At 40.6% G+C, this 17,434-nt stretch overlaps 1 protein-coding gene across 1 annotated transcript in view; it reads left to right on the forward strand.

Moving 5' to 3' along the window:
• LOC121618150 (peroxidasin) overlaps positions 1–17,434 on the forward strand; it is a 77,612-nt gene that overhangs the window by 37,512 nt on the left and 22,666 nt on the right. Inside the window, exons 8-14 of the mRNA XM_041953478.1 lie at positions 2,633–2,750; positions 3,151–3,320; positions 4,386–4,658; positions 5,884–6,159; positions 8,521–8,633; positions 9,005–9,161; positions 12,448–12,556. Of these exons, the coding sequence (XP_041809412.1) occupies positions 2,633–2,750; positions 3,151–3,320; positions 4,386–4,658; positions 5,884–6,159; positions 8,521–8,633; positions 9,005–9,161; positions 12,448–12,556 (1,216 nt within the window). The remainder of the gene's footprint in view (positions 1–2,632; positions 2,751–3,150; positions 3,321–4,385; positions 4,659–5,883; positions 6,160–8,520; positions 8,634–9,004; positions 9,162–12,447; positions 12,557–17,434) is intronic.

A 17,434-nucleotide genomic window follows, 5' to 3' on the forward strand; every position in this document is an offset into this window, starting at 1 on the left:
GAACTTCCACAGCCCTAGCAGACCACTGCATAAAAGTTTGCAAGATGCAACCACAGAGTCATAAAATGTTTTTAACAGTGTCCTTCATACTCCAAAGGACCTCAGTCTTCTTAGCAGATGGAGTCGACTTTGGCCCTTCCTGTACAGGGCATCTGTGTTGCTGGTCCAGTCCAGTTTGTTGTTTAGGTGAACACCCAGGTGTTTGTATTCCCCAACGATCTCAATGTCCAAACCCTGGATGCCCACTGGCGTGATCTGTGACACCTACCTTCAGAAGGTCTATCACAGTCTCCTTTGTCTTGTTGGCATTGAAGCAGGTGGTTCAGTTCTCACCATTTGAGAAAGTTGGTGAAGACTTCCCTGTATTCCAGTTCGTTCCCCTGTGATACATGTCCAACAATGGCTTTATCTTCAGAGAACTTCTGGGGGTGGCAGCTGTCTGTGTTGGGTCTAAAGTTTGATGTGTATAGAGTGAAAAGAAAAGGAGAGAGCACAGAGGACCGACACACAGTCCCAAAGCTGCACACCCGCCATCAGTGATTCGGTGATGTGGAGTGGAGGCGAGTGAAGTGGTATGATGAGGGAGCTGCCGGTGTCAGGGACGCCTCGGGGGGACTGATGCCATCAGTAGAGGGAGGTGAATAGCTGTAAGCATCCATAGTGTTTGCATACAGCAAGTCCAGTGTTGTATTCGCTCTGGTGTGGCATTTGACATACTGGGCAAAGGTAGGGAGAGTTGAGGACACTCAAAGATGAGGAGGAGGACCTTGGGGTGTAATGTCTGCAGCTGTGAAACTACAGTGTGCAGGAGATGCTGGTGGAGGAAATCATGCAAGGAGAGAAGAAACGAGGAAATATGTTTTAAGAAAATTGAGACGTCCTTTCCTCTGAAACATCATGTGAAGCGACGTCACTTTCTGATGACACGGCACAGCTGGATCAAACACCCCCCACCCTCAATACTCTGTTATAACGCATTCATGTATCTACATTATTAGAAAAAAAGTCACCAGCTCTAGCAAATAATTTTGTTTATTATTTTTTATGACTCTGTGGTTGGTTCTGCAGTCTTTTACACAGTGGTCTGCTGGGGCTGTGGAAGCTCTGAGAGGGACAGAAAGAGACTTAATAAACTGGTCAGGAGAGCTGGCTCTGTCCTGGACTGCCCTCTGGACACCACTGAGGATGTATTTGAGAGGAGTTAGCCAAGATGACATTGATCACAGACAACCCTTCCCACCCCCTGGATGACACAGTGGGGGCCCTCAGCAGCTCCTTTAGTAACAGACTGCTGCATCCAGTGTGTAAGAAGGAACGCTACTGCAGGTCCTTCATTCCATCAGATGTCAGATTATTCATCTCCAGCATCACTTAACATAAGACTGTGTTGATGTTGTTTTTACAAATTCCGCACTTATCCATACATGTTGTGTAATATTACATATAATTTACTGTTTTGTATATTTTATTCTTCTGCGCAATAGTAGTAACACTATTTATTATTCTTAATGCCCAAATTTCCCCCGGCTGGGGATAAATAAAGCTTTATCTTATGTTATGTTATCTTATCTTATCTTGTTATTGCATATGAGAATGAATTACTTCATTCTTGGCTGGATGCTTCTTCCCAGTAAACAGGTGGTCATTTTTCTTTTTTTTTCATTTTCTCTTCATTTTCTGACTTGAATCAGCCTAGCTGTGTCTTTCATGGCTTGTAGGTTTCCCTTTACTGACAGCTCTAAAGTCTGTCTCATGAAGAAAAATGACCACCTGTTTACTGGGAAGAGGCATACAGCCAAGAATGAAGTAATTCATTCTCATGTGCATTCATAAAAGTGCCACATACTTATTTGCTAGTGCTGGTGACATTTTCTAATAATGTAAATATAAGTTAATGTGTCTAAACAGAGCATTGAGGGTGGGGGTGTTTGTGTCAGTGTGAATGTAATAGCAAATGCAGCAGATCCAGCTGTGCCACGTCATCAGAAACAGACGTCACTCCACATTTCTCCATGGGGATCTCCGGTCTTTACACTGGGAGTGTGTTGGTGTTGCTCAGCGCTAACAGCTGTTCCCAAGTATAAACAATGGAGCCATGGCTGAATGAATCTCCTGATGTTGTTTTAAGTAGTCCAGAAAAGAGTAAAACACAAAACACTAGTCTCACATCCGTAAGTACGCGTGATCAACTGAGACTAGTGACGGAAAAAAGAAGAGAAAAACACATGAAAACACTAAAACAAAGAAACGTGTTCAGAGCTTCTGTAATAAGCTGCCACCACCTATACCTGTACCTACCCTTTCAGTCTGCAAGGTCAGTGTCTTGCACTCAGTTTGAATGATTTCTCCTGGAGTGATTTGTATGTATTGGTGGGTTATGAGTTAGACGACTCTACAGCTCAGGTGAGATAACTGATGTGGTGAGAGGATAGTGTACAGAATACTGTCTCTGAATATCTGCCTAGTTATCAGTCTCTTACCCACCATCACGGAAGAACACAACAGGTTTACTACAAGTTTGGCTCAACAGATAGACTGATTGTTGTAGCATGCAGGCAAATACAAATGAATAGACATGCATTTAAACCTGCATAATAATCTTCCCATCCTCCTGTCTGGTCTTTATCTCCAGAGGTACCCAGGATCACTTCAGAGCCCCAGGATGTGGATGTTACATCAGGGAACACCGTCTACTTCACATGTAGGGCCGAAGGCAACCCTAAACCACAGATCATCTGGCTCAGGAACAAGTAAGACAATTAATCAGTGCTGGAGGAAGCATCAGGTAGATGTACTCTCTCCACACTGTACGAATACTTCATTATAAGTAAAAGTCACTCCTGCACTCAATGTTATGACCATGCTAAGTAACCAAAGGCTTCACTGACCATTTTTAGCTAGTACATGTGTTTAGGCCCCATAAATTACTGACATTTAAGTAGATGAACAAAAGTTTGAGTCTGACATTACCATTCCCATTTTAAAAATGTTGGGATTATGACAACAATTACACAGTTATCTCTAATGTTGTTACAATGATTATGTGGAATTTTAGAAAAGTATGTGTATGTATGTATGTGATTAGACTGTATGCATTTATTGATTTATGTTTAATCAGTTGTGATGTGTATCTCTGTGCCCTGTTGACAGCAACGCTCTAAACATGCGTGATGACAGTCGTCTGAACCTGCTGGAAGATGGGACACTGATGATCCAGGACACCAGGGAGACAGACCAGGGAGTCTACCAATGCATGGCAAAAAACGTGGCCGGGGAGGTCAAGACTTCACAGGTCACACTGCGGTATTTTGGAGCCCCCTGTGAGTGGCTGCTTTTAATTTCATCCTCAGGCAACCTATTAAGTACTACAACTGCATTATGCAGTATTTCTTAGTGAAGTCTCGCTCTTATCCATGTCCAGACTAATCAACCTGCATCATAGACTGAGATGTAAAATTCAGATTTAGGGCACTTGCTGGCAGAGGTTAACCCCTTGTAAAGACATTTCTTTCAATGTATCAACTCTTACCTGTACTCAAACAGAATTTGGCCAATCCAACTTTAATGTGTTGTATTTGTTAACTTCATTTATGCAAATGTTTGTTGAGATTGTAAAAGACTTGTGACATTTTCAGTTTGAATAACATGATTAGGCTTCCTGAGTTCTCTTGGTTCAATGTGAGGGCAATACTGTACAAATCAGTAAGGGGTTACCATGAGCATGAGATTATATGTCTAGAACATGATATGATCCCTTTCTGTCATCAGAATAGAACAAGGTGCGTGCCATCAGAGTTCAACTGGTCAAAAAACTGGGATGTCCCACTGAGCCATGAGCAAAGCCTACTGGCTTTCACATGATATTTTCCCCAGACACAGACACACACAAATACCTCTGTCCTCTTTCTTGCTCTCTATGTTCTACCTGATATACACACTTAAACAGTGCTGACCCATCAATCAGTCAAAGTGCAAATAGCTGTAGGAGATTAGCATGGCTCTTTCTAGATGACCCAGGGGTTATCACCATGTAACAGATGGCCCTAGAGACAGCCCCTTGTTAAGGGCAGATTTTGTGCATTTCCTGTCTTCGAGTGATTGTAAACATCAAGCTCCTTGCTTTGTATATATTTCTGCTGTTTCCCCAGCCAAATATGGAAAGGACCCAACCACATTTTGTGAAACCCATAGGAGGTTGTTCAAGCAGTAGTCAAAGTGGTGTTTTTGACGGAATATACATTTAATGTAATCCTTGTGCACGAACTGACCTTTCAAATGAGCGTAACTTTCTTTTAACCTTTTTCTTACAAGTGTTATCATCTCTCACCTAATAAATCTAACCCCATTCCCACATTCTCCCCTCCTCTCCCCTTTTGCTCCTCCAGCACGGCCAAGTTTTGTGATCCAGCCTCAGAACACTGAGGTGCTGGTTGGGGAGAGTGTGACCCTAGAGTGCAGTGCCACAGGCCAACCACAGCCCCGCATCTCCTGGACAAAGGGTGATCGGACACCCCTTCCCAATGACGCACGCATCAACATCACCCCCTCTGGAGGGCTTTATATCCAGAATGTGGTCCAGGCTGATGGAGGACAATATACCTGTTTTGCCTCCAATAATGTTGATACCATACACTCTGCAGCGTATATCATCGTACAAGGTAGGAATCAGAAGAATTTTTTCTCTGTACGGTGAATGAGCTTCGATTTATTTGTACTGTAAATAAGACAGATTCCATGCAACCTTATTATACAATGGCCGGATACTGAAATGGTGACACTAATCTTCAAGTTCCTGCTCATGGGGGAATTGTTGGGTCTCTGTAGATTAAGAGTATGACCCATATGAAAAGGGTCCTGCAACAACTTCTGTTGTGATTCTGCGCTACATGAATAAAATTGAATTGAGTCAAACTGGTGATTGTACAGTTCTTCTGTGCTGTGCCGGGTTGAAGATGTGTATGAGACTTCCACGTTTTACAGCTTGTAGCTACTTATACATATTTGAGGCATTGTCGTCCTCGACAAGCTCCCTGGTTGTTATTGAGCTTCAGGTGAGACTTTGCACCATGTGACAAAGCTCTCTATCAGTCCTCTGTACTCCTCTGTAAAAATAGTCTCTAAGTGAGGACAGCATGTTTCTCACTGGAAATTATTCACTGGAATCATACATGTCAATATAGCAATAACTTCCATTTTCCCCAAAAATACACTTATTATCTGTGAAGTTATTAAATAAATTCAATTCCCTCAAAGTCTTGACAACATATATTATATGAGTTTGGAAAAGCATGGATATAAATGCAACTTGACTGGTTAGCAGAGACATACAACCGTAACGCAGTTATTATAGTTGACCTTGTATCTCGTGTTTGTACAGCATGGTTTAAAAGTCTAAATGTATTTATGGTTATGCTTTTCATGGATTGACATGTCTACTTACACTATACAATTAGGCAAGAAATATAGTGATACACTGTATAGTGATTTTTACTGCTATTATCCTGATACTTCAGGACCTTGAATCTCACATGAATTTACCCAATACAAATCCAATTCAATCAAAACAAGCTCAATGCCATGAAAACTCTCCACAGCACACAAATTTAATGAATTTCTTCCTGCAACTCACTTACAAAATGTTTGACGATTAATTTGTATATTGATCATAATTTAGAGATTGATATTGACAAAATGAATCTTCCTGTTGCTCACATTAGCAGTAACTTTTCTCTAACTGACTTGTCCCCTGCACTTACGACATATATTTTCAGCTGTAATTGTTGGGAAGCAGGACTCTAACAGCTTCATTAAATGGTCAGCCATGGTAAGTAAAAGTTCCTATGCAGCAAGATTACATTTTTTTTTCTTCTCCATTCATTCCAGCAATCCCCCATTTCACAGTCACGCCGCAGGACCAATCAGTCCTGGAGGGTCACACTGTGGATCTCCCCTGTGAAGCAAGTGGTTACCCCCAGCCGGTGATTGCTTGGACACGTGGGGGCAGTCCATTACCCCTAGACCGCCGTCATGCAGTCCTGTCTTCTGGTACTCTTCGCATCACTCGGGTGGCAGCCCATGATGTGGGCCAGTATGAGTGCCAGGCGGTCAGCCCTGTAGGGACTGTGCGCACTGCTGTACAACTCAGCATCCAGCAGAGAGGTGAGTGTGTAGGGTAAAGCTTTGCTTCTTGAAGCAAAAATATTGGTCAGTGGTCACAGCTACATTAAGTTAGGTACAGTTAACCGTTAGTAGGAGGGAAGGTCAAGCCATTACACTGCTGGTAAAGACCCAGTAGCTAACACAGAAGCCAGTCCACTTTGGAAGACAGACAACTGAAAAATGTGACTACAGTTGCTGTCATACAGAGGCTGTTGGTGTGGCTCTCTTCAAACACAGCATGATTGTATAGGAGGAGGGGAGTGCTATGTGGTAAAATCTGAAGAGGGTGGGAGTGATGCATTTCTCTCTATTCACAGCTAATTTGTTGTTTGCACATGCAAGTGTGGTATTAATTTGTCACAATGCATGTATACACCCAAAGACATATAGCTCTGTACGTGTGTGTTTTGTCAGAACCAATTTTAGAGAGTTTTAGGGAGTAAGGACATTTTTGTAAAATTAGGACTTCTTGGCCAGTCCTCATTTTCCGACAGGGCTTCAAAAGGCTGTTTGTGGGTTGAGGGGTAAAACTAGGTTTTGAGGATTAGTTTGGAATTCGGATTAGAGTGAGGGTTCTTTCTTTCTTTTTCTTTTTTGTGTATTTGGATAAAGCACATTTCTGTAATGTTTTGAAACATAAAGTCATAAAATGTACAAAACAAAGAAATAACGAGATGCCATTCAAACAACAACAACAACAAAAGAATTCAGGAAAGGACACAAGCCATGCAAAGCAACAAGAAATGGCAAAACATCAGTACAGTAATATAGCAAAAACAAAATGTGCTAATTTATAGATGAGTATTGACAAAAAATCTTTGACAAAATCAGATACCTTCTTTAAATCTCAAAATATGGCCACAAAAAAACCTACTTTGTCCATTTTTAGTTTGATGTCCTCCAACAAACAATTTGCTGTCTCAGTGAAATGATTGACTCAAAAACCAACCAAATTGCATTGGATGCAGTATGTAAGGACTACTGTTTAGATGACTGGTTGGCTGTTGGCTTAGGCATTTAGTCGAGATGGTTGAGGTTAGAGTAAGGGGCCAGGGAATACATTATGTCAGTGAGTGTCCGCACAAGAAACTACAAAGGTGTTTGTGTGTGTGTGTGTGCGTGTGTGTGAGTGAGAGAGAGAGAGAGAGAGAGAGAGTGTGGGTGCCTGAAATTACAGGCTTGGAGTAGCACAGGAAAGCATGGCAGTCTATAATCCTGTGATGACACCATGTTTTTCCATGTAGTAATGGTTGTTAACATGGCTCAAAGTACACATTGCATATTGGCCCTATGCTGTTAAAGTGCTGTACAAGCCCGCATCCATGCTGGCAGTATATGATGGCTGCCTTATGCTAAGAGTGTAGTGCAGATGAATAGACAAAGCACTAGAAGTGAAATCAGGATATCGTGTCTCCATTCATCAGATATTTCAGTATCTCTGTAATATTATTAACTTTTATGTTGCTCTGTTCACACTCCTTGCAGAGCGTCACAACACATTGCCTGCTACTTTCATGCTGTGTACTTTACACTGCAGTGAACCCTATCTTTTAGAAAGTTAAGCTTTAATTTAAAGGCAGTTAATTTGTGTCTCACTACAATGAAATTGCCTCCTACACGAATTTGTGTTCAAAAATTTCTGGATTTTCCTACAATGGCCAGGTGGCTCACCACTGACTGCTACATGGGAACCATGAATTTGTCGGGGAGGCAAACATCCCACCATGTGTGGCCTTGTATTACTCATGTTATGGGAACATAAATCTCTACACAGTCACATTGTGGGGACTCGCTTTACTTGTGGGGACAAGTCCACATAATGTAATGTGATGTAGTCAAAGTGCACTTGCATGCACACAAATGGAAAACAGCTCTTTTCACTTAATTTCATCACACAAGACAGTGGGTACCTGTATGTGTGTATACACCACATTTCTAAGTTCAATTTCATAGTTTCAAAAAGGGAAAGACCTGAAAAGCAGTTTAGGAATTCGTGCACAAAGGTGTTTCACCATGCAAATTTGCTCATTTCACTATTTTCCACCAAATGAAGTAATGCACCATTTCCTTTCAAAATGCATTATGTGTGCATCTCCCTTTGAACTCCACACTGACTCTAAGCTGTTCAATGTTTTGGAGCAGTGAAATAGAGGACAGAAAAATAGCAACTGTAATGTGACACAAACACTGTGGGTGTGTGTATGCTAGTGTTATGTCAGCAGGACAAGAAATTACCAAGGTAAGTCATAGAGTTTGTCTGCTGTGATTGATTTCAAAATGGACTTCACATGTACAGTACTTTGAGCACGGTGTATAATCATTAACACGTGCACATGTGTGTGTATGCTTTAACTCATTCAGTAACGCCTGTTTTCACAAATGCTCCAAGGGACCTGATGGTGGAGTCTGGCCAGGACATCCAGATTCCCTGCAGCGCTCAGGGCCAGCCACAACCTGTCCTCACATGGAACAAGGTTAGATGATAAAGCTCCTATTGGCTGAGAAAGGTGGCTCATGTCTAACCCCATGACCTCATGACCACAGAGGTCATGGGGTTAGACAAGTGGTTAAAAAGGGCAGTGAAGAAGAAAGGGATAAGAAAATGGTGTGTGGTTTCTTTATTTGACACATTATGATTTAATGCAAATAATGACAACTCAGTGATTAATATGTTTTAGCTTATTGAAGTTGAAATTTCTGTCCAAAGTACCCATGCAAAGTAAATACCTCAGTTGTCTGACATCCCATCTGTTAAGTTCTTATTATTATTGACTCACAATTTGATACCCATCTCCACATGCTAGCTCCAAGGATCATGACCTTTGTCCCACTATATTTTTCCCAGGATGGTGTACAGGTGACAGAAAGTGGCAAGTTTCACATCAGTCCTGAGGGTTATCTAGAGGTAAAGGATGTGGGCACCGCTGATGCCGGACGCTATGAGTGTGTTGCCCGCAACCCCATCGGCTACCAGGTGGCTAGCATGGTGCTAACTGTCACAGGTAAGACACAGCTGGTGCCATCAGCTCACAACCTGACACTTTTTCTTTTTTTTGCTCTCTGGATGAGGATCAGGTAGTGCACCATGCTAGCGAGTAAGGGATAAACATGTTCCTTATTGATGCTGTAGTAAATTTGGTCACGTGAAAACCGTAAGTAAATGACGGTGTTTTGTCATTTGTAAATCTGATCTAAAATAGAAATGATCCCCTAATCTTACATCCTCTGTTAAGTTTTGCCGTATAATTATTATTCATTTGTTACACATGCAAGACACACGTTTGCTGCAGCGTAAAAATACAGTTCAGGACATCACACTTGATGTACAAAATACAAGGGTGAGGAACTGGCTTGGGCAGAGGGAATGAGGGGAAAGTGTTGCTGGCAGGGATAGAGTTGAGGCTTTGAAGTTCCAGATAGAATGAGCATACATGGATGAGCAGGAAGACTTGGCAGATGGGTGGTGATCATGAGACACAGAGAAATGCAGGTAAGTGCACAAAAACAGAAGAGATTAAATCACTAGAATATAAACTAGGATGGCGTGGAAGTATGACCAGTACAACAATTGAAACAATGATCTGGAAATGAGTGGGAGTCGATATATCAGCCAGGCTGTTGAGTTGATGGCCAGTAGGTGGGCATGTTCAGCAGTGCCTCATCAGCAGGGATCTGGGAGCCCAGAGAGTAAGAGAGGAATTACCACACCACAGACACACTAATGCTGTATTCCAGTCAATGCGGAATTTCCCAATTGAAAGTTTCAACTTCCGATCTCAAAGCATTAAGGTGTGCAACACCAAACATGAACAAAAAACATGGCTGACCATGACATACTAATATTTCTTTGGGAAGTACACATGCAATCGAGTCAGCCTCCTTGCATATATAAATGAAGAAGAAGAGGAAAAACAACACCTGAGATAACAGACACCATTATAGGTGTTATTTTACAACACTTTTATGGTATACTAAAAATATCTAAACATTACATTCACCAGCCTAATACAAACACTACTGTCTACTAATACATCCAGCCCCACTCCCCTCTAGATTGAAATGTCTAAGAGAAGAAATCAGTTACCCTGCATTTAAAACAATGTACGTGTAAAATGAAATAAATTACAGACAAATGTTAATTTAGACAGGCGTATACAAATTTAAGACTTAATATTATTATTAAATACAGGCACATATACTTTACATTGCTTTTTATGTAATGGTTTACATTTATGGGTGCTGCCATTGTTGTCGACGTCAGACAGTGGCTTCATCATGAAATCAGGGTAGATGGATAGATTTTGAGTGACATTCCGTACTTTTTCTAGTAGGACATTGGGAATTTTCAAGCTCCAAGTTATCTGAAACACAAAATTAGACCGTAGACCAGGGGTCACCAACCTTTTTGAAACAAAGAGCTACTTCAAGGGCACTGAGTAATGCAAAGGGCTACCACTTTGATAATACACTTCTGAAATAACAAAGTTACACAGTGTACCTTTAATTTTATATTATTATTAATGATATTCTCTGTGAAGACACTGATCGCATATGATCCATCACAATAGTTATTCAGAATGATTAAACAAGGTAGGAAACAGATACAGTACATTTCAATATGCAATATCCAATTGTTTCATTTTCAAATGATCACTTCCACAACATTTTGCAGGAAATCTTTTTCAATTTTTACTAGCCACTAACAGTTTTTATCAAATCATAACTCTGAACCATGTTTGTACAAATTATCAATTATGTAAGACTTAACAAAAATCGACTGGGTGGTTAGCATGGTAGCTTTTGTAACATGTACTGAAGTATCTCTCCACGTTGTGCCGCTTAGCCGTCGCCACAGTCGCACCGCAAATGAGACACTCACAGTTTTCTTTCACGTTAGTAAAAAAGAACTCTTCCTCCCATTCACTGCATTCACTGTGAAAATGATAAGTTTTCTTCCTTTTTTCTGCTGTTTGTGGGTAGAAAACGCGTTCGTCTCCTCATCTTTGCAGCGCTCACAAGCTCATCTCAGCAAAGCTGGTTTGTCATGCGCACTAGACTGACCTCCGACCCAGACTACGTCAGAGTTTGTATATTAAACTTTTTTTATGATATATAAATTTTTTTTTACGGTTTTATGTATTCGTTTTTAAATTTACATCACTGTAAATGTAATTAAAAAAGAATAGCAACACAATTAAATAAAATTTCAGACAGAGCTAATTCGTGATTAGTGCTATTTTTAGAACTGGCTTACGGGCGACTGATGTGGATGCTGCGGGCGACCTGGTGCCTGCGTGCACCGGGTTGGTGACCCCTGCTGTAGACACTGTTCACACTAAAGAACACTTAAGCAAGATGGTCATGTGATGCAGTCACTGCAGACTGTCTCACAAGACTGATGGCTGGTCTCACCCTGCCAGCGGCTCTCTCACATCTCCGAAAACATTGCAGCAAATTTCCAAACAGCGTTGTTTGGATAAACTGAACACATATTTGAAATCTCTCCTGAAAATATTAAAAATGATATAGTGACATCAAACACATAAAATCTCTGACATTGCAGTCTGAAGAGACACAACGTATTGTGCATTGCACTCTCTCTCTCTGTTTCATTTGCTCTCTCCCTCATAACTTCTGTTGTGATTTGGCACTATATAAATACAATTGTTTTGAACTGAACTGAAATATCAAGAGGTAAGATTTGTATATTATATAAATATTTTTTCAGTGTATATTGCTGTCAGAAAGTGAGAAGTCCTCAGTTGATCTTTTTTTGTCCAAATCAGCCAGTAATTTAATCACACTCTGCTGTAATGCTATAAGAAGTCAGGTCTTCCCTGTGTGTGTTGGTGTTTCCTGCTGACATTTCTCAGGTCAAACCGCACCACTTTGCTAGTGAACCACAAACTGTAAGAAATGTGCTCACTCCAACTTCAGAAAGGAAGCTTAAGTGCAGCACATTAAAAGGCTCAGTCACTTGCAATAGGTGGATATAAAGAACACTTTTGAACCTAAGCTCAAAATTGTATGTTAAATGTATGTTAAAGCATAAAATATATTGGCACTGGTATGTGTTGCATAAATGCTTTGGAAAATTTACATTTAAATGAGCAGGTTAATGAAACTTAAGAAAAAAACCTCAACCACAAAATGAGAAAGTAGAAATAAATTATCTGTTGGTTATGAGTAGGGTTATACACCCCAATAAAGTTGTAAATATATTAGGCTTTTTAACATGGTTCAACTTGGTTCTAAGCAACCAGTCTGTCTTTCTCCGTGTGACAACAGTTCCTGCGGTCAGCAGAGAAGGGGACACCTTTGTGAGCACGTCCATTGAGCAGGCCATCCGTAATGTGGATAGTGCTATTGAGTCAACAAGAAGACGTCTCTTTGATGGGTAAGATATGACAAACTCACGCAACACACACAAACATCCCGTCACTGATTGACTCAGAAGCCACGCTGTTTGGTGGTGAGGAATAGTGTAAAATGAAAGCTACCCTATCAACCTGGGCTTGTAATCAGTTTAGTTCACAGTTTGGTGGTTTAAACATAAATATGTGGAGACCAGCATTCACAACATCATGTCATATTTATGTGGCAGCTATTTAGTAAAGGGCGTTGTTTACCCAAAAAAGTTGCCCCCCAAGACATTGAAGACTCTGATTTGCAGTGTATGTTCACTCTTACTATACAAGGTCTGCCACAGAGAAAAGGTTGTGTACAGCGAGTCATTTCTGCTTTTGATTAGGTTTGTATTGTGGCTGACAAGGTCAAATGCGCTGCAAAAGCCCAAAACATTTCCATTGGGAGAAGCATGCTGCAGCTTCAGGAACGCCAATACCAGTTCCAAAAATGCATTTGAAAATCCAAAATAAATACATCAAAGGAAATGTGCTACAAATTAAAAAAACATGCTGCACAAAGCCAAAACAAATACATTTAAAGCAACCACCCTGCAAATATAGAAACGATGCAAAGTAGAAAACACACTAATTTCGAAATCATATACAATAGAAAAACGCTGCATTTCGAGACAACACAACGGAAGTGCTCCAGGAATAGCACTAAGTGGAACAGCTTGATTTTCGACCCAGGAGCAGGCTCTATGCTAACGCTAACTACATAAATCTCTTGCTTTGTTATAAAATTGTAAAAGACTAAGGCCAAATGTAAAAAGAATACATACCTTTTTATGTCTTGTCACCTCTTTATTCCAGTTTTCTTCCTGCATGGAAAACAAACTTTTCCCCCCTAAACTTTCTTTAAAAAGTGTTTTTACATCTCTTACAGGAGTTATTATTGTGCACACAGACACACACACACACACATACAAATATATATACACACATATAAATATACATACAATAATAAATGAAACTAGAAAATTCCCCCTGGGAAATTTTGAAAGGGACACGGGGTGCGTTCGAGCCGACAAAATTATCTACGTTTTAAAGTTTGAATGAAGTCTCTAGGCGAAACTATGGCGAAGCAGCGGACAATTGAAAAAGGCTGCAATGTGAGAAAACAGCAGATATCAGAGGTAGTCAGTCCCTGATTAATGAATTGCTCTCAGCTGTGTTTCTGTGGCTTTCTCCTTGTCTGTCTCTGTTGATCACCTCAGCTGTCTGTGTCTGCTTCTCTCCTCTGCTTCATGTCTCTGTTAACATGAATTAATGAACTGAATCAATAAACATGAATGGAGCTAATGCGAACGGAGCTAACAGAGCTAACACTAACGGAGCGAACAGCTAACAGTGCGAATAGAGCTAACGGCGCTAACGCTAACAGAGCTAACTGTGCTAACAGAGCTAATAGAGCTAACGGCGTTAACAAGGGGGCGGGGGGATGGGGTTTTCATTATGCATTTGTCTGTGTGTGTGTGTTTATGTATCTGTCATTGTGTGTGACTGCGTATGTGTGTGTCTTCGTCTGTTTGTGTGTGTGTGTCTGCTTGAACTACACAAGCAGCCCAACCAGCTCCTACATGGAGATGTGTCTGGTATATGTGTGTCTGAATGTGTGTGTGTGTGTGTGTGTGTGTGTGTGTGTGTGTTTGTGTGCGTGTGTAACTTCTGCCCCACCTGCTGATAATTACCTCTCTACCTCTCCCACTTTTTACCTGTTCCTGTTCAGTTTTGACGTGCTTGTTTTTAATCACTTTTTAGCTGTTGGTTAGCCCTGCTTGTGTGTGCGTTTGTGTGACTACTGTCTCAACCTTTTTGGCAAAGCGCTTGGTGAAGCTGAGTTTAACTGTTTGTTGGACGGAGATTGTTTTCAAACAATGCCCTTGTTTTGACTGAGCTCGTTAAGATAATCATTCTCAGGCTTGTTGTCCTGCAGATGTGTGTGCGTGGGTTATTGACCGGTGTGTGTGTAAATGACAGTTGCACCTGTTGCACCTCTTCCCTTGAAAAGCGGCTTTTTCGCTGTCGGTTTCTTCCGAACAACTTGCGATTGTGTCAAAACCGTAGCTGCTATCAAAAAACCGATTACACTGTGAGATGCGGACAAGTCTGGGCCAGATGTACGTGTGTTTTGTGTCCAGATATTCTTTAGAAAAATGACGAAATGGTCGACTTAAAAAGACTCTGCGACTCAGAGAACAGGAGTTTGTATTGTATGCAGTGAGATTTGGGTTCGGCGAACCTCCCGAACTAAATCCTCTGGTGAGAGAACCGTACCTCGTATCAGAGTGTACTATAGATCATCGGACTCCCGAGAACTTCCTGAGTCCGACCATCTCCTCGTTTTATTCCTGAGACAACAACTTTTTGTTTTATGGCGAGCTAAAGACAAGAGGCATTTCTGCTTTGCTCACAAAACAGCTCTGAATTTTAACATGGGACTTAATGGGAGAGCAGGAGGGAGCTGGCTGCACAAAAAGCCTCACTATTTAAATTCAGTAAGTCTCTCAGCTTTTTCGAGGACATCACACGAAAGAGGACAAGTTTGTCTACAAACTGATCCCAAAATTATGCGTGTAGAGTGTAATTTGTGGCCGTAGCGACGAGAAAAAGAGAAGATTTTCAGATCGTTTTTAGACTCTGTGCCACTCTAGCACGCACTCTAGCACGAACATTCCGCGCAATACACACCCATTATAATCTCAAAATTTCCCGCCAAACGATCACTGTCATTGAACAGTGACTGATCAAAAACTATAGGACCAATCAAAATGTGGATGAACACACCAATAGACCAGACTTGGGTCTACATTTTAAAGTTGAAATGAAGTCTCTCGGTGAATGTATGCCTGAGCTACAGATGTTTGAAAAACTCCAATTTCAATCTTGTTTTTTTCGCCCGTCCCATTCATTTCTTATGGGAAATTTATAAATTTGAGAAAAGTAATAGCACACCGATCCCGAACAATACGCACGTTTTGATATATAATTTGCGAGGGTTTTCTCAAAGCTGTGGGACGAGTTTGAGGACGAAAACTTGGAGGAAGATGAAAAATAATAATAATAATAATAAGAAGAAGAAGAAACGCGCGGGATAGTAATAAGTGACTCGGGACGTTGCCCCGTGTCCCTAATAATAATAATAATAAGAAGAAACGCGCGGGATAGTAATAAGTGACTCGGGGCGTAGCCCCGAGTCACTGGCTCCTGCAGCTATTTCATAGCTGTAGGAGCCAGTGACTCGGAGCGTGCCCCGTGTCCCTAATAAGAAGAAGAAGAAGAAACGTGCGGGATAGTAATAAGTGACTCGGGACGTTGCCCCGTGTCCCTAATAAGAAGAAGAAGAAGAAGAAACGCGCGGGATAGTAATAAGTGACTCGGGGCTACGTGCTGCGTGCCCCGTGTCCCTAATTAATATTAAATTAAAATGTTTTGAGACCCAGCTGACAAATCACACACAATTCAGCTGGTAGTCAATGAGATCCCCAAACACATCAAAACAACCCTTTCCCGTAAGAACATCAGAAACTCCAATACACTTTTACAAATCTTGTTTTTGCTTGTCAACAATACCAATAAGCAACAGAGTAGCCAAATAATTTTTCATTTCATACAGAGTGGCTGCTAATGTTGCTGCCCTTTCACTGCACAGATTTTGCAGTTTTAAAGTTTCAATGACAAACAGTGCATTAGGATAGGGCAGTGCTAACGTCTATTTAGTCCAACAGTTATTCTGACAGATGCAGTCAATATATATAACTGCTTGTTAACAGCTTTTCATTATCTTTACCAAGTCAACCCCTTTTCCATTGGTGCATCAACAGTATTTTTTTAGGATGGTAAAAGAAATGATTATGTCTTTAAGTCTATCCAGTGAAGATTTCATACACTTTATATCATGGTAAGAGATGTAGGTGGTTTCAATATAGCTCAATAGTGTTTCCATCCTGTTGAATGGTGTTAGCAGTTGGGTTTCTCCTGGCTGCACACACATACACACTGCCCACACATGCACGCACAAATACTCTGCACAAACACAAACACAAATGAAAAAGACAAATGTACACAAGAACACACAGTGGTAACCTAAATTGAAATAAGGGTATTTCCAACTCTCTTTTATGACAATCACAGATTAAGATGCAGCCTCCTTTTTGGCTGATGGCACTAAGGTCTTTAAACGTGGGTTGGAAACAATAAAAAAAACAGACCAACATTGAGAACGAGAGCATATCAGGAGAAAAGCCATTAACACTTGTTGGTCTGATCATAAAGGCTGTGTTGCTCCTAAGTTTTAGACAGTTAGACCTTGAGTAACAACTGAATTACAATTTTTCCCACTAAAAGCAAAAATCTGTAAAGACACCTGATAAGTCTTGGCAACAGTTCTCTTGGCTTCACACCAATGTTAATGTTTTCAGCTGTAGGAGAAAGAAACATGTTATTAACCACAAAATGTTTGTTGTAAAAAAATTTTGCAAAGTATTGTGTGTGCTAATAATTCACAGGATGATTAAATTACACTACACTTTGACAGGATTATTATATAATAGATATTTATGTTATCATATATTTCGTAATTCTAATGATCTACATGTATGTTCTGTGTTTATTATAGAATATATGCATTTGGAGTGTATTGCGGCTGTACCAGAAATCCAATGAAAAGCTATGTAACTTAACATATTTCAGTTTTAAGCACATTTATTTGTAACTTGCTTGCTAGCTTGCTTACATGTGCATTATGTTGTTTAAATTTGCTTGCAAAATGAGACAATTTTTGTTTTTTCATCTTGGACTGGGTTTTTTTCACCTGTGGATCTGGCATGTGACTTAAAGGTTTCCCACACTTTGAAGTCCAAATCTGG

This window comes from Chelmon rostratus, chromosome 15, assembly GCF_017976325.1.
Source record: "Chelmon rostratus isolate fCheRos1 chromosome 15, fCheRos1.pri, whole genome shotgun sequence".
Taxonomy (NCBI): Eukaryota; Metazoa; Chordata; class Actinopteri; order Chaetodontiformes; family Chaetodontidae; genus Chelmon; species Chelmon rostratus.